At 46.0% G+C, this 18,066-nt stretch overlaps 1 protein-coding gene across 1 annotated transcript in view; it reads left to right on the top strand.

Moving 5' to 3' along the window:
• The window catches only part of LOC147439405 (glycolate oxidase 1-like), a 100,434-nt gene that overhangs the window by 59,623 nt on the left and 22,745 nt on the right, over window positions 1–18,066 (top strand). Inside the window, exon 9 of the mRNA XM_086485258.1 lies at window positions 14,446–14,546. Within this exon, the coding sequence (XP_086341384.1) occupies window positions 14,446–14,546 (101 nt within the window). The remainder of the gene's footprint in view (window positions 1–14,445; window positions 14,547–18,066) is intronic.

Below are 18,066 nucleotides of genomic sequence, written 5' to 3'. Positions count from 1 at the left end.
TGTCACACAAGGGGCATGTCCTGGCCTCTGTTGGTACTCCGCTGTATCTCCCAGTCTCAATCCACAACTGGTGAGAAGATGTGCGTAACTGGCCAATAGCACATCGTATCCCATGAGACAAGTGGGTGTCCATGTATCTGGGTCTCGTCACAAAACCATCCTCCGTAAGCTAGAGAAGGTGGTCTCTGTAGAAAGCCATCTTCGTGCCCAATTCCTGTGCTGAATGTATCCATGTCCTCCTGGTGTCTAGCTGGGTCAGGTCTTGGCGGATGAGCTTGGTGATCTCTGACTGTGTAAGAGTGAGAGATGGTGCATCCAATGAGTATTGGAATGGTGGCAGCCTGTCTATGCTGAACCCATGCGCCTGACACAATGATGCCATCTCCCCATACCAGCATGTTGTATCTCCTTGCATGGCTAACTGTCGAGAGGACTCGAGTGCAATGCGAGCATATCTGTCTCTAGGAAGTTCCCATGTGCGGTTTATGAAGGAGACTGATCTGGTGAGCGCCTCAACTACTAGTGGGGGGGCCGCTAGCTCTACTTGGATAATGGCCCGTGGTATTGATGCCTTGGCTCTAATGAGCCGCGAGATCATAGAGACGAGAGGTTTCTCCATGTTCCCCCATCCATCTGTGCGACCCGGTCTCCTGTGGTGATCTAATGAAGGTCCCCATATCTCAGCTGCATAGAGCAATGCTGAGGCCACCAAAGTGTCAAAGACCTAGAGCTTCGTCCGGGTTTCCTGAAACTGAACCTGCGAACACATCTTCTCCAATCTACCCAATGCTGCGTGGGCTCTAGTCAGTCTAGTCTCTGCTGCTCTTCTGAGTGAGAATGCAGGTCCGCTAAAAACCACTCCAAGGTAAGTGCAAGCATCTGTGTACTCCATAGTCTCTTGGCCGTATGTGAATGTAGGCGCTGACCTCCTGATCCATTGTGGGGTGGTATTAAACACCATAACCTTGGTTTTACCAAGGTTGACAGACAAACCGCTTTCGTGGGCAAACCTATGCAAAGCATCCAATTGACGTTGCATTCTCTCTGGGGATTCGGAGATCAACACTATATCATCAGCATATAACAAAAGTGGAATCCATGTCCCTACCAACTGTGCACCTCTATCACCATCGCTCTCAATGTAGTCAGAAACCTCATCCACATACATTCCGAAAGAGTAGGAGAGAGCGGGCAGCCCTGCTTCACCCCAATAGTGGAGTGAACCAGTGTAGAAAGTCCCTCAGGGGTGCGTACATGCCCTACTACTGATCTGTACAATGCCATGATCCCCCAAATGAGCTCTGTGGGTACTCCCATTTCCTGTAATCTGCGCATCAATCTAGATCTGGGTACTGTGTCAAAAGCTTCGTGGAAGTCCACAAAGCTACAATAGATCCGTCTCCCATGAGATCTGCCCTCCCATGAGAGAGAGAGAGAGAGAGAGAGAGAGAGAGAACTCTCAGGATGAGGTGGCTCTTGATTATCGGCTGGATGCCCATTGGTAACCTATTCGAGCAGTGTGCTCTCTAGGGAGAGGCCTTGTGCTGACCCTATCTCACTGCAGAGGAGGCACTGCTTTGGAGGTTGTGGATCTGGCAAGGACGGCCGTTGGCTGAGTTAGATTGGGATGCTGGTGAGTGGCAGTGGCCTTCTTTAGAAGCTAATGGGGCCCCGCTCTCTATCCCTTGGAAGGAGGATTGTCTTGAAGACATGACACCCGGCTCACCGTCCACTCCAGTCAGAGGTATGGCAAGATCAGTGCATTTTCTCCAGCTTTTCAGCGACAGTTTTGGTCATGCATTTGGAGCCTCAGGATTAGCCGTAGGATCTGCTATTTCATGTGGATGATTGCGCATGCAGGACTGGTCATGATCCGACTTGTCAGAGATGCACTTTGCAGCTTGAGTCCTTGAGGCCTTGTTTTTGGATCTATTCATATGCTCAGCCAGTGTGGAGGGTGGTATATATATTGCTGGTTGCTGATTAGAGTTGGCATTCATAATGGGTTTGTGACGTGGCGGCAGTTGCATGGCTCCAATTTCTGGGGTCCACACACCTTTTTCCGGTTTGTGACGTGGGGGCAGTTGCATGGCTGTAAATTTTTGGGTCACACCTTTTTCCAGGGCTCTCCAAGAGATTGGGTCCTCATGCTTACTTTATCAGGATATAGACCGGGCACTCTACAGATAATTCCAAATACAGGTCATCAGTTGGACCTCTCTTAGAGGGATGGAGTTTTTACTATGATCGGAAACATCACTCTCTGGACTATTGAAAGGCTTGTTGCGCTCACATCCTGGGCTCACAGTCTTCCCCAACATCCACCACTTTGACAGCTATTTGGACAGAGCTGTTGCATAAGCTTCGCAGCCAGTGGGATAGTTCAGCGGGCTCCTCTATGGCAGCGGAGAGGCGTCAATCCTCTTTTTTTCAGCCATGGGCAAGATCTTCAGTCATTTCCAATCTAGACCATGGTCGCATCACATGGCACTATGTAACGGGATGGTCACCACGTGCCAATTGAAAAGAAGAGACCAAGACTCAAGTGTCACAAAGCGATGACGTGGCGTGACCAATTGGAAAGAAGTGGCCAAGAGGACAAGAGAAAGTGAACCCAAAAGAACTGAAGATCAAAAACCCTAAAAACAGGGGTTAGGATTTTTAAACCTAACCCACCACCTTAAAGAACTTATGGAGCACCAATCGAGGGACCTAAAACCCTAAAAATAAAAAACTTGATCTCTGGCTGACATTTCTGTAAATCGTGTTGACATGTTGGCGTGGCAGGCTATACGGAATTACGTGTTCTGCGCTCTAGGTGATGATGTGGCAGATTGTACGGATTTTTGCATTTTGCGTTGCTGGTAGTTTTGGGCAGCTTTACGTGAGCTTTTGAGGACAATTGCTTTCGGGATGAAGTGCTTTTTGATCATATGCTTTTGGGGCTCTGCTTTTGGGCATCGCTTGCATTGTTTACAAGTGCCCCTTGGGGTCACTTCTCCAAAGAGCATCTTGATGGGGAGTCTCTGAGAGAGTTGGACCCTTGGGGAGTTGTAATTTGTGAGCATAATAACAAAGAAATACCGGAAAGGGCGCCCAGTCTTTGGGGCCAGTGCGTCTTGGAACTCGGCCGTTGTCACGTGCACATGGCTCTGTGTGCCACGTGGACATGCTTCATCAACTTCCGGAGCTAGTTTTCCCCTTCTTCCTAGATTGGAGTGTCTAGAATCCTAGGAGGATTAGTACCGGCAATTTTGTGAGCCTGTTCAAAGGACTTGCATGTCTGAACAAGCCATTAGATTAGGTATTCCAGTTTTGGAACCCTCTTGCATAAATGGTTTGTATAGGCGTTTTGACAGATGTTATTACACTACAGTGGGCATCTGGCATGACGTGCATGTAGTTCTAAGTTAGAGGAATCCAACGAGCCATTCCCCGCATCGATCGAATTCACAGACTTGGCATTTTGCAGTTCCTCGCCAGATCAGCCCTAGCGCCAACAGTTTACAGCAGATTAGGCCAGCGTTTTCAGTTTTCAGCCGGTTGCCATGGTGGTGGTGCAAGATCTGCTAACGCTACCCCTTGCGGATGCGGTCTGGTACTTAGGCAGCCCATTGAGCCCTCCATTTCCTCACCGGCATCGAGTGCTCCATTGTCCATCATTAGCCTCGTCAAGATCTGCTTTTTCAGCCTTTCATTCCTCTCACATTTGGAGTGCAAATAAGCCCCTTGGTGGCCATCCGCAATCCCACATCGTGAAGGATCCAAAGGTGCATCAAATCAGCCCCGGAGGTGCCTCGTCTTGAGGAGTTACTGAGGTGATTGTCATCATTCGAGTCAGTAGAGTCTGCACTTGAGGTATTGCATCGTGTGTACATTCCATTTACACAATCAAAAGCAAATACCACATCGGCAACGGTTTGGGGAGTCCTTGAGAGGGTTGGTTGGGACCCCATCGGGTGTCGCTCTCCTCTTCTCTCTGTCTCTATCTCTCTCCCTCCACATCTCTATTGCATTCTCTCATTCCCTCTCTCAGGAAACGATAAAAGGACCATCATCCAAGCTAAAAGGAATCATTAACGCAAGGAAAGAAAGATTTTGTGGAAGTGTAAAACTAGATCTTCACCATTGCAATTCTGTTGCACTCGACAATCGTGTCGTGTCGACTCTCTCTCTCTATTTAAAATCAGTGATTTTGTAGTTTTTGTTCATGTGTTGCTATTGATTTCTCGCTTGGAGTGTCGAAGCCTATAACAGTGATATCAGAGCTCAGAACGATTTTTCTTCCAAGGAGGATCTGATCCTTGGGTGTGCGTGTGGGAATATAATGGGTGAGAGCTGATACAAAGGATGAGCAGGGTGTACAATCCTCAAAAGATCTAAATCATAGGAGATCCATCATCGGTCGATGGTGGATCTCATTGGTCTCCTCCATGGTCAATAGTCTGACCGGGCATCGTGCATGTCTAGCCAAAGTGATCCAAATCCTTTGATGTAGCCTTTGTCGATGTTGTGTAGTACTCTGCAGTCGTGGGCGTCTGGATCTCCCTAGCTCGATCGCTCAATCAATTAACGTGTCTCTGGTGTGAGGAGAATGTGAGCTCTATTGTGGTAGTTGCTCCTCCGGCTGCCTAGTGTCCGCTCTAAAGAAGTCTGTGATCCGTCTTTGAGACTGGCTAGCCTCTCCTCTCATCAGGTTCTCTTTGTGTCTGTGCAGCTCGAGCAAAAACAGACTCAGACATCTCTAGTCCTCAAATCCCATGTCACGTGACACATCCAACCCTATGTGTCCGTGGACAAGCTACACCATAACAGGGTTCAGTCAGTCCAGTCAAGTCTAGATTAGAAGTGATCTGGCACTTTTGTGAGTCTATTCGTAGACCGTGCATGCCCAGTCACTTAGTGTAGATGCATATCCTCTGGTTGCACACAACATGATCATCTCTAATCCTGTCAGAATCCATTAGAATCAGCTATGGGATTTTTCTAGTGCATTTAGCCTATTTTCCCTATTTTTGACATTTTTCACTTATTATTTTTAAGTGACTTTCCAACAAAAGTAGGTAGGGCAATTTGGGTAAGAAAATATATAAGCAAACCAAAGCTAGCATTCTTTGGCAGATGAGCAAGGAGCACAACAGGCCCTTAGGCAACAGGTACCCCTTCTCTCTCAGCAAGACCTCTCCAAGCTTCCCTTGGCGAGCCCCTCTCCCATTTCAGCCCAGCATTTTGCTCCATCGCCCACACCTTCCCTTGACCCTCGCGTTTTCAGCTTGATCATCGCCAACACCCCCACAGTCCTAGCATTTTCACTAACGCTACCAGGATAGCCAGCATTTTCTATTTTCAGCCCATTCTGTAGCAGATAGTCAGCGTTTTCAGCATTCATGAACAGCAGCAGATTCAGCCCTAGATGCATGCAAGAGATCGTCATTTTCAGCCCTCAAAAACGCAGCCAAAACAGCAGATTTCAGCCACCCGAATCGGTCCCAGATTTTCAGCCATAGCGTTTTTATGGACAGCAGATAGAAGACCGCAGATTTCAGCCCTTAAGTCGTTGTCGTCATCTCCGTCGTCGTCACCGACATAGTCCCAAGTTGCATCAGTTCCATGCATCATCATTGTACCACTTTGTGCAATCATTAGTAGACCACTCTCGCCGACGAGAGTGGGGCCTTCGGAGGAGGGTTTTACAACGTCTCTGGTGTCGTATGTCTCTTCTCTCTCTTTCTCTCAGTCTCATACACTTGCACGCACAGTGTCCATTCACTTTGTTTGTGATCATAGCACTTTCTCATTAAGAACGGAAGGCTCTACCTTCCATAAGAACAAAAGGAACCTTGAGCACAATTCGGAGCACTCATCTTGACCAAAGTGCAAACATTCATTCCGCTGCACCTAACATTGGTATCAGAGCTTTGACAGTGTTCTGTATCACTCAAGGAAAGAACCACAAGAATCACAAGATTTTTTTTGCTTGTTGCGGTCGCACGAACCCAAGTTCGCTTGGGTGTGTCGATTCCTAATGGTGTTTTTTGAAGAGTGACAGGAATCCCAGGAAAGAAGGGCTTGTCCAGCCTCCCCTTGTGTCTCTTTTCACTCATTGAGAGCGGACCGTGCACTTAGCGGCCAGCCAATCGACGTGAGGTGGGAAAAAGCAACCTTGGTGTGAGCGCAAGGCCGCCAAGGGGTGCGCCCGCGGAAAAGAGTAAAACTCGGGTGAAGAGAAGATCCTTCTCAAACGCAGCGAAAGAAAACCTCAAGAACCTCAAGAACCCAAGAATCCAAGACCCTCAAGAACCCAAGTTCCTCGTGAACTTAAGAACCAAAGATCATAGTGCATGGTCGTCACCCGAAGCGGAATGGATACTTCGCATACAAGTGATGAGCATGAGAGAGGCGACGAAGAATTCTCCCCACCAGGAGATTTTTTCGACCCTTCCCCTTTGCCATCTACGCCACAAGTTGTACCAACTTACACGGAGACAATGGTCAAGTCAATGATGGACATGATGCTGGCACAGCAAGAAGCGACTCGCATTACTTTGGAACGCAATGAAAGAAATGCAATACAACAACAAGAAGCGAATCGAGTTGCGTTGGCACAACAAGGAACCAATTGCCTTGCCTTCAAACACGAGCCCGATGAACGAAAAGCAGAAAGGGAAGCAAGCGTGAAGCTCAAAGAGAGCTACGCACTCAAGAATTGCTTCGACAAGTGCTAGCCTTGAAGACCGAACCAACCAAAGATCGTGGGAGTTCATCAAGTGGCGCAAGCCACGATGCGGATTCCAACAATCCAGTCACAAAGAAGTCGACTTTCAGTAAGTATGATGGTAAGATGGATGCTACGGTTATTTATTCTTGGTTGCATCAATTTAATGCTTATTTTGCGACAACTAAGAAGACAGGAAATAGCAAAGTTTTGACAGCAGTTATGTACCTTGCCGGTGATGCCATTAATTGGTACCACGCATGGCAAGAGGCACAACTAGCCGTGCACTTGGAGGAAGCCGACGAATTCACGCCGCTTTCCTTGAATTGGGCTGATTTCCAAGACAAGCTCAAGGCGCGGTGTATGCCACCTAAGTACCTCGCACGATTGAAGGATGATTGGCGCACTCTCAAGCAAAATGGTATGCTGGTTATGTCTTTTTCTAATCGTGTTTTGCAGCTAGGTATCCAATTATGCAAGTTGGATGATGAACGCAAAGAAGCATTCCTTTTCGGATTAGACGACTATATCAAGTTTGATGTAGAAGTCTTCGACCCAATCGATCTCAACAAGGCGGTAGCGATTGCTCTCGCACAGGAGATGAAGCACAACAAGGGAAAGCCTAAGGAGAACAAGACTTCCACAAGTACCTCGCAGACTTCTTAGAACCCTCATATATGTAAGAACGGTAAGAATGGTAACTCTTCTAGCCAATCTTCCAACAGTCTCTTAGAAAAGAATTCTTCCAATGAATCTAAGGGTAAGGCTAACACAATTGCTAAACATAAGCTTACTCCAGACGAAAAGGTAGCACAAGGAATTGTAGGAGGATACATCATGTCAGAAGAGCAAAGCACTTATTCTAAGGAAGGTCGTTGTTTTCATTGTCACATTAAGGGTCACATAAAAAGAACATGTCCTAAGCTTGAATCGAATGAATTTAAAGAATCCACGAACCCACTTCCTCTGTCAATGCAATTAATGATAATACGAGTGTGCCCCAAGTTTCTCATGACCCTCCCATTGATGATTCTCTCATTAAATGTTATGGTCGTACGTCGGGGCAGTGTTTTGTCATATTGTTTGACCCAGGTAGTATGTATGATGTGATCAGTCCCTCTCTTGTTGAGAGAGCCTGTCTCGAAGTTAGTCAGAGATCTCCTATCGAGGTCTTTGGTTTTATTCCCGGTATGGACGCTCTCATCACGGAGGAGTGCCTTGATGTGTTGTTTGCAATTCAACAAGCTACCTTCGCTAGATGATATTGTTGTCTCTCCTCTCTCAGGATGTGATATGATTTTGGGCATTCGATGGTTTCGTGATGCTAACCCTCTCATTGATTGGGAGGCTAACACTTTCACTCTCAATGCCAAAAGTGATTCTCCCATTGTTATTCATGGAGAAGACATTGTTCATTCTCCATCTCTCATTGCTAATATGCAGGACAAGATTGAACGGATTCAGGAAAAGGAGACTCTCTCAGTCTCTTCTTCTCCACAGCATGACACACAGGATTTGCATGATTGTGAGAAGCATGATGAATTGAGTGACAATGATTTGCATGATGATGATTTGATTGACAATGATCAGCATGATGATTTGGATGATAAAGACAAGCATGATGATTTGCAGGATCAAGATGTGATTTCTCACAAGCATGATGAGTTGCATGAAGATGACGTGATTGTTCACAAGGATGATGTGTTAGTGGATGCTTTTTCTAGCGAAGCTAACCTCGTTGCAGAAGTCGATCAATCACGAAGGATCGATCTTGGCTATCAAGTCGAGGTCCACAGAAACCCCATAGGAAGATCCGATCAAACAGGAAGAACCGATCTTGGCTCTCGAGCCTAGGTCCAAAGCACCCTCACAGGAAGTATTATATGTTCGCATGATTGATACGCACGGATTGTTCGAGTGTTTCATTCGTGATCGTTTCCTGTATTTCAGTCAGCGTCTTTATGTGATCCCTTTTCCTAGGCATGACATATTGTACGTTGAGCACGTTTTACTCATGGATGAGCACGAATGTATGCGGATTTTTCATGAAAAGCTGAAAAGTATGCATTCAAGGAAGTCACATTCCATGTCTCTTCCTTGGCATGACACAATACACGAAAGAGCACATGAAAGTATGAGCACCAAGCGTGGGCATTTCCATTGTGTTTTGCCATAGTTGACTGCTTTAGATCAAAAGAATGATAAGATTCGATCTCATTGTTTGCGTGTATGTGGTGAACGGTTTCGCACTCCGTCTATTTGTTCATCTACATTGCATGCACAGTCTTTGAGGAAGACAAGATTTTTTCTACTCACTTTACATGGAATAGGTATGTTCATGTTGTTGTGTTGGAAGTGGTTTCAGGAGTTTTCAACCATGGAGATTCTTGAAGAAGAAAGAAGCAGGACTCTAGACGAAGTTGAAGCATCGAAGGAGCCACAGAAGACTTTGTGTTGCTTTCGGCGCGGCCCAAAGAAGTAAGCGTTGCAGACCTTTATGAAGTTAAAGTACCACATGACCCACACATCAGAGTTGGCCGGCGAAGAGTCCCTTCCAGGATTTTGGATGCTATTGGCGATCTCCCTCAACCCCATACAGTTCGGTACCAATACCTCACTTTGAAAAGGAGGGGATGTCACGTGACACATCCAACCCTACGTGTCCATGGACAAGCTACACCATAACAGGTCCAGCCAGTCCAGTCAAGTCTAGATTAGAAGTGATCTGGCACTTTTGTGAGTCTATTCATAGACCGTGCATGCCCAGTCACTTAGTGTAGATGCATATCCTCTGGTTGCACACAACATGATCATCAGTAATCCCATTAGAATCCATTAGAATCAGTTAGGGGATTTTTCCAGTGCATTTAGCCTATTTTCCATATTTTTGACATTTTTCACTTATTATTTTTAAGCGACTTTCCAACAAAAGTAGGAAGGGCAATTTGGGTAAGAAAATATATGAGCAAACCAAAGCTAGCATTCTTTGGCAGATGAGCAAGGAGCACAACAGGCCCTCAGGCAGCAGGTACCCCTTCTCTCTCAGCAAGACCTCTCCAAGCTTCCCTTGGCGAGCCCCTCTCCCATTTCAGCCTAGCGTTTTCCTCCATCGCCCACACCTCCCCCTGACCTTGGCGTTTTCAGCTTGATCATCGCCAACACCCCCACAGTCCCAGCGTTTTCACTAACGCTACCAAGATAGCCAGCGTTTTCTATTTTCAGCCCATTCTGTAGCAGATAGTCAGCGTTTTCAGCATTCATGAACAGCAGCAGATTCAGCCCTAGATGCATGCAAGAGATCGTCATTTGCAGCCCTAAAAAACGCAGCCAAAACAGCAGATTTCAGCCACCCGAATCAGTCCCAGATTTTCAGCCATAGCGTTTTTATGGACAGCAGATAGAAGACCGCAGATTTCAGCCCTTAAGTCGTTGTCGTCATCTCTGTCGTCGTCACCGACATAGTCCCAAGTTGCATCAGTTCCATGCATCATCATTGTACCACTTTGTGCAATCATTAGTAGACCACTCTCGCCGACGAGAATGGGGCCTTCGGAGGAGGGTTTTACAACGTCTCTGGTGTCGTATCTCTCTTCTCTCTCTTTCTCTCAGTCTCATACACTTGCACGCACAATGTCCATTCACTTTGTTTGTGATCATAGTACTTTCTCATTAAGAACGGAAGGCTCTACTTTCCATAAGAACAAAAGGAACCATTGAGCACAGTTTGGAGCACTCATCTTGACCAAAGTGCAAACATTCATTCCACTGCACCTAACGTCCCATGACTCTAGAGAGTTTTCCAAAGCCCTCTCTGAACAGGTAGTGAAAGCGGCCTCGTATCTCATTGTAAACGTGGCAATGGCATATGTAGTGCAACTCTGTCTCAGGCTCCATGTGACATAGGGGAAATGTCCTGGCCGCTGCTGGTACTCCGCTATATCTACCAGTCTCGATCCAAAGCTGGTGTGAAGATGTGCATATCTGGCCAATAGCACATTGTATCCCATGAGATAAGTGGGTGTCCGAGGCTCCTCAAACTGAATCTGTGAACACATCCTCTCCAATCCACCCAATGCTGCATGTGCTCTGATCAGTCTAGTGTTTGCTACTCTCCTCAGTGAAAATGTTGGTCCAATAAAGACTACCCCAAGGTAGGTGTAAGCATCTGTATACTCTACTGTCTCATGGCCGTATGTGAATGTGGGTGCTGATCTCCTGGTGCACTGTGGGGTGGTGTTAAACACCATAACCTTGGTTTTACCAAGGTTGACAGACAAACCACTGTCGTGAGCAAACCTATGCAAAGCATCCAAGTGACGTTGCATCCCCTTCGGAGTGTTGGAGATCAACACAATATCGTCAACATATAACAATAGTGGAATCCATGTCCCTGCCAACTGTGCACCTCTTATCACCCTCTCTCTCAATATAGTCAGAAATCTCATCACATACATACCAAATAGAGTAGGAGAGAGCGGGCAGCCTTGCTTCACCCCGATAGTGGAGTGAAGCAATGTAGATAACCCCTGTGGACTGCATACATGCCCCACTACTGACCTGTATAATGCCATAATCCCCCAAATCAGCTCTTTGGGTACTCCCATCTCCTGTAGTCTGCGCATCAATCTAGCTCTGGGCACTGTGTCAAATGCTTTGTGGAAGTCCACAAAGCTACAATAGATCCGTCTCCCATGTGATCTGCGCTCCTCAATAATGGCTCTGAGTATCAGAATGTGGTCAAGAGTAGAAAAACCTCTCTTGAACCCTGCTTGCCCGTCTGCTTGTATACCCTCCCTCTCTGCCCATCTACTCAGCTGCTACGCAAGAATGGATGCGTACAACCGTGCCAATGTGTGTTCAATCATGATAATGCGATAATTCCCAAGCTCCATAGGGTCTCTTGACTTGAGGATAGGTACAATAGTAGATAAACTCCAAGTAACAGGCAAACCCTCACACATGGCACGGTTGAACATCACTACTAGAAGCTTTGCAAGCAGATCCCTGGCATGTATAAAATGCTCAGCCACTAAGCCATCATGGTCATATGCTCTCCCAGTCCTCATCCTATCAATGGCCTTCTTCACCATCTCAGCGGTGAAAAAAGCACATGTGTGTGGGCATGGCTCGGGGGGGTCGGGGAGAGGCGGCTGTCCAAGAACTGTGTACAAAGATGACGTATACTGGCCCCAGACCTCTGTAGAAGTAATGGCAGGAGGGGGGGAGTGCTCATGAAAGAGTCGCCATGCCTCACGTGAGTCCTTACTCAGGAATAGTTGATATAGATCATGCATATATATATATATATATATATACACACACACATGTATATACATATATATATATATATATATATATATATATATATATACACATGTATATACATATATATATATACATAAATAGAGAGAGAGAGAGAGAGAGAGTATAGACACGGCACGGCGTAGTTCCGTCCCTAGATGCATTGGTCCCAAAGACTGGCGCCCCTTCTCGGTATTTCTTTATTATTATGCTTCACAAAGTACAATGTTTGAGGGTCCTCCTCCTCTCAGTGCTCCCAAGTTAATCTGAGTAGAGAGGAGGCCCTTGGCACACTTATAATGGCCCTTGGCCAAACTCAGAAGCAGCTACACTGAAAAGCTGTAGTTCTTGACCCCAAAAGCAAGCGCCTCAGGGGCTGTCCGTACGTAACTGCCACGTCATCACCCGTGCCAATTGCGGGCATCCGTATAGCGTTCCCCGTTAGCATCTTCTTTGCAAATTTGGAGTCCTGGCTTTATTTAGAAGGTTTAAGGCCCCTCGGCCCGGTGCCATAAGTTGGGAGGGTCAAGTCTTTAATCCCTAACCCCTCTGACCCACTCCGCAAGAACCTGTAAATTGGAACAACTTCTTTGGCTTCATTTCACTAGGGTTTCGGACCCCTTGATCACGGTCTGTCCTTTAGGCCATGCCATGTCATCACTTTGTGAAACTCTTCTCCCCCCCCCCCCCCCCCCCCTCCTCGAATTTGCAGTTTCTACTCATGTTTTGCTATTGATTTCTCGCTTGGAGTGTCCAAGCTTGTAACATTATGATCCGTAGCCACCGATCGCTATTTGACTCAAGGGAGTTAAGATGCAATCGGTAGCCGATTTCTTGCGTGATATGAAAGAAATGCTCCTGATCGTCAAAGACATTCTGCCTTACCAGCATCGAGAGCCTCGTGATCTCCAAGAGGGGGTGTGGGACCTAGGTGTACCTTAAGGTACCAAAGGATTCTGAAACTATCGGTACTGGTCATCACCAAAAATTATCTTCGCGATATTGTGGACCATTCCAAATTATCAAGAAGATTAGTGATGTTTCCTACAAACTGGATCTACCGTCCAATATTACCGTCCATCATGTGTGCCCCCATCAGGCACTTGAAGGAGCGATTGGGACAGGATAAACAAGTTATTCCTCTAGAGTCTCGAGTTTGGCGGATACCACTCGTTACATTCCATTGGAATCTGAGTTGGTTCTTAATCAAGGGTCAAACTGCCCCGAATGTCTTCCTAGCTTGAATCTTTGATCAAGTGGAAGCCTCTATCCATGTCGAGTGTTACTTGAGAATCAGTAAGATCGTTGAAAAGTCGTTTCCCCAGTTTTATATCTGTCAAGGATATTGCTGAGGACAGAAATTCAAAATAAGGGGGGAAGTGTTACGTCTTTAGACATCAGGATGGGCGCCTAAGCTATCTCCAGCCAGGTGTTGAGATGGCCCTATGGTTAGGGCGGTTAAGGAATCCTATAAATAGGACAGAGGTCTCAGAAAAATCGTGAGCTTAGGTTGCCCTTTAGTAGTTCTCAACAGCAGCTTGTAGGCTGCAAGGACAACATTTTTGGAGAAGGTTTGCAGAAGTTGACAAATGTCAAACGGTTGCAAGTAGGCAGCAATCTAGGTTTCTAGAATGCAAGCCTCAATGTATGGACTTTGTGGAAATTGTATAGACTGTGAGGATGGCTTTTAGTTGGATATCCTCTTTATTTTTAAGCCAAACCGCCATATTTTTGCAAAAGTGCTGTAAATTTTGGTGTCAAAATTACTGTGGGTGCTGACTATGAATAACTGAGAAAAGCCATTTTTCTTCAAACTTAAACCATTGTTATAAGACTAGTTCCTTGACTTCTTGAAAACTCGGGCCACTTGCCTCCTTAGTGGTTTTTCTTATGTTATTCAAAGTCCTGAGGGTTGAATTATCACTAGTCCATGCATGCTGCGTGTCTTTTGAAAAAGTAGCCCTGCTTCTTTGCTGACTTTTTAAAAATTTCCAAATAAAGGAATTTGTCATCCTGTTATCACGACATGATTATATGTCCAGAAGCGCTATGCACAAATTGAAGCTGCAGTTGTAACGTGTGGCCTCTGTTGGTGGTGGTGTATCAGTTTGTGCTCTTATGCTTATAAGAGCATGAAATCATTGGTCATAGGTGGGCGTTTCTTCTAAGTAAGACTGCAAATTGCTGCTGATTCTTTGTAGATGTGGTGTCTTTCGTCAACTGTAGTTGTTCAAAGACACCACAACTGCAGAACCGCTATGTGCAAAGTGAAGCTGTAGTTGTAATTTGTGGCCTCTGTTGGTGGTGGTGTCTCAGTTTCTGCTATTTTGCTTATAAGAGCATGAAATCATTGGTCATAGGTGGGCGTTTCTTCTAAGTAAGACTGCAAATTGCTGCTGATTCTCTGCAGTTGTGGTGTCTTTGGACAGCTTTGCTAGCTGTTCAAGCTGGTGTTGCGGGCGTTATTGTTTCCAATCATGGGGCACGCCAATTAGATTTTGTTCTTCCTTCGATAATGGCTCTTGAGGAGGTTCTCTCTCTCTCTCTCTCTCTCTCTCTCTCTCTCTCTCTCTCACACACACACACACACACACACACACTCACACTTTTTTTTTTTTTGTTTAAGTAATCTCAGCTTGAATTACTAATGGGAAACCTCAAAACGTGGAAAGCACATAGAAAACATTACATGCGGTAAATCAGAAATAGTCAAAGAAGAGCTCGTAATGAAGGGCGCGCATGCACACACACACACACACACACAGCACACACTTTTTTTTTGGTTTAAATCTTGTTGATTGAATTTACAAGTGTAAAAGCTCAAAGCGAGGAAAATCCTCGAAAAATAAGAGATACAAAAAGTGGAGCACCATGAGGCTCCGAGGGCTAGAAATAGTCAAAGTAAATCCTATAGGCATCAAGAGTGATGTCCCCAACATCATGAGCGAAATACAGCGCTTGACCAAGCGACAATTTGAAATAGGGAAACGGGTCAACATCAGTGCCTTAAAACATTAAGGAGTTCTGGTGCTGCCAAATGGCCCACAGAACCCAAAATCTGACCAATTAAAAAAATACCGTGAATTGAGACTGCGGAGATTGGAGCACCCCAAAAAGCCAAAACCGTCTATGAAAAGTCCCAGATGGAAAACACAGTTGAAGAGCAGCCGACAGTTGCTGAATGAAGGATCTAGAGCAGTGACGACCCCACAATAAGTGTTGTACCGTCTCCTCAGTTTTATGGCATCCGAGACAATGAGAAGGTGCAATATGCCGTGCATGCAATAAGTTGCCAATAGGGAGAGCTCCCACCAAGCAGCGCCACAAGAAAATATGTTCTTTCAGAGGTAGATGACTCTGCCAAATGCTAGACAATGTTCCTTGCCACCACAAGGATGACTTCGAGAGTGACCACAGCTAATTGCCACGACACACAATCCACGCATCAGATTGTAAGAGAGCACAAACATTGGCGGCCGAAATGCATTCCTGTTTGGTAGTGGGAAGATCCCAATCAGAGAAGCGGGAGTCTACATTCAAAGGAGGAATGGGTGGGAAATCAGCAAGCATCCTTTGCCCTGCTGCAATGCAGACTCTCCAATCGAAGGGATTTGCCTTGAAGGATTGTCGACCATGCCATGCCAAATGCAAGGTGACAACCTTCCAATCAACATGAGAGAAGAAGCAAAGTGACATCTTGGAATGTGTCCTTCAAGCTTCCCAAAAATGACATCCCAATATGTCGGTTGCCAATGACCAAAGTATGGCGTGACAATATGCGCATACAAATGTGATACCATGAGTGTCCAAGGTTATCAGTGCTCCACCAAGACGGGCAATAGCATAGCTTTTCGAGCCAGATTATGACTTCGCAAATCCAAAATATTCAGCGCTCCAAGGCGCTTGGGAGAACACAACTCGTCCATAGATAAAGCCAAAGACCCTTTCTGTGAGACGAGGTGCGCCAGAAATGCTCCAAAATAGTAGACATAAGGGATTGCAAGCGTAACTGAGGCCGGTATAATAGAGGTAACTAAAACTACACATAAGCCATGAGGATGCACTGGAGAATCCTGAGACACTCATGTAGTGGCCACGTGGACAATTTCCAATAATTTAACTTGGAATGGAGAAGTTGGAGTACCCAGTCCAGTTTTTGCGCAGCTGATACATCCCAAGCCAGTGGATAACCCAAATGGCGAACTATGATGTGCAGAGGAACAATCTCCCCTGGCCATAGTAGCTTATGCCAATCAAAGGTAATAACTTGGATTTACGAAAATTAAACATTCACCGAGTTATCAGTAATTTGACGTCGTGGAATGAAGCCATATTGAGATTGATGTAAGCCTTATGCAGAAATCACTTGAGTCGATTAACAGGAATATTGTTCCACCCTCACGGGCCCGGCACTACAATTTGAGCTATCTTCCACCAGTCGGATGATAGTGATGCAGGGGGGGCGACCTACACTCCAGCCTGCTACAGAGCTTACTCCACAGGAGTGGTGCAGTGAGAGAGAGGAGTGTTGGGAGCTCATCAGTGGCCTAGCTCTCTGGTTCATCTGGCGGGCCCGTTGTTTCCGCATCTTTGAGGCTCGCCCTGTGCCACCAGCAGAGACTGTTCGTGACTTTTGTCTAGAGCTGATCCATACTCTTAGAGGACAGCTTGAGGGACTACAGGGCAGCTCCGACCGCATGCGGGAGCGCCGCGAGGCTTTCCTTCGACTCTGGCGCCCTAGGCCTTTCTTCACCATAGTCCAGGGGGTGCTCAGATGGCACTACTGTCCACCTGTGTGGCTCTTCCCTCCTCCCATTTCTTGATTTAGCCTCATTGTATATATGCTGTTTTTTCATTGGGAGAGTCTCCCCATCATGCTTGTTGTAGCCCTCTCTTGCAGAGGTGGATGTAGCCCTATGGGCAGTTTTCAGTAACTAATAGAAGGATCTTTTTCTCGGAAAAAAAAGAATGGGAGTAACATGCGATAGAAACAAGTGACGCAATTGGCGAGGTTCGTGTGTGGGAGGTAAAGGAGCCTCAAAGAATTTGCCATAATGAGAGTGCAATGTAACAAACTTGGACACCCCAAGTCAAGATTCTGTCGCGACACAGGAGAGATTCACTTCAAAACACTTCACAAATTTAATAGTCGACACGGCTTGACGTAGTTCCGTGCCAAGAGAGATAGGCCCCAAAGACTGGCGTCCCTTTTGGTATTTCTTTTATATTAATCTTTGAGCAAAGTACAATTGCCCGTGAGTGCTTGCTCTCATACTCTGCGTCCAGATGCTCTGAGAAGTGAGCCCCTTGGGTCACTTATAAACATTACAAAGGGATGCCAAAAGCAAAGCTCCCCAAAGCAATAAATCAAAAGCAATTAGGCCCCAAAAGCATCTTGGCTAAAATCTGCCAGTAAAAAGCACTCAATGCTAATTGCAGAAATCCATACAGCCAGGCCACGTTAGCAGCCAGCGTAAAATGTGAAATATCCATACGTTGCTACGTCAGCCAATCAGAGCGCCTCACTGATGCCCGATTAACTAATCCTTATTGCGATCATGTTTATAGAGATTTATGAGACCAAAATGCTGTTGTCATTTCGTCTTTCAATTCCTGCACTCAAACAAGTCAAGCGAGAGAGTACAAATCACATAGTTACATGGGACGGCCGGTCGGGGTCGGGAACGGCAAAAAAAAAAGAGAGTTTTTTTGGCATTTTTTGACCTACACACATGCCACACACATAGAGCATCACTTTGACCATAAATTTACACTAAATAGACCAAAGAACACGAGTCATATAGGCTGAAATGTGCTAATAAAACATCGATGATCGATGGATACAAAATGAGAAGTGCATGCCACAAGGGCTCAAGAGTCAAAAAGCCTAAAGGACTTAGGACAAGCCTGAGGCCTCAAGGATAACAAAAAGTACAAAGGGCTATGTAGTAGGTAGAGTCGTAGACTCAAGAGTCTAGACTCGAGAGTCGAGTGATCAATGATCATCAAACTCAAGAAGTGCTAGCCTGCTGAATCTCCACATCGTCGTC

The sequence above is a fragment of the Adiantum capillus-veneris genome, chromosome 16, assembly GCF_014529385.1.
Source record: "Adiantum capillus-veneris isolate H3 chromosome 16, ASM1452938v2, whole genome shotgun sequence".
Lineage (NCBI taxonomy): Eukaryota > Viridiplantae > Streptophyta > Polypodiopsida > Polypodiales > Pteridaceae > Adiantum > Adiantum capillus-veneris.
The sequence above is the reverse complement of the archived record's forward strand: the minus strand, read 5'-3'. Positions and strand labels throughout refer to the sequence as shown.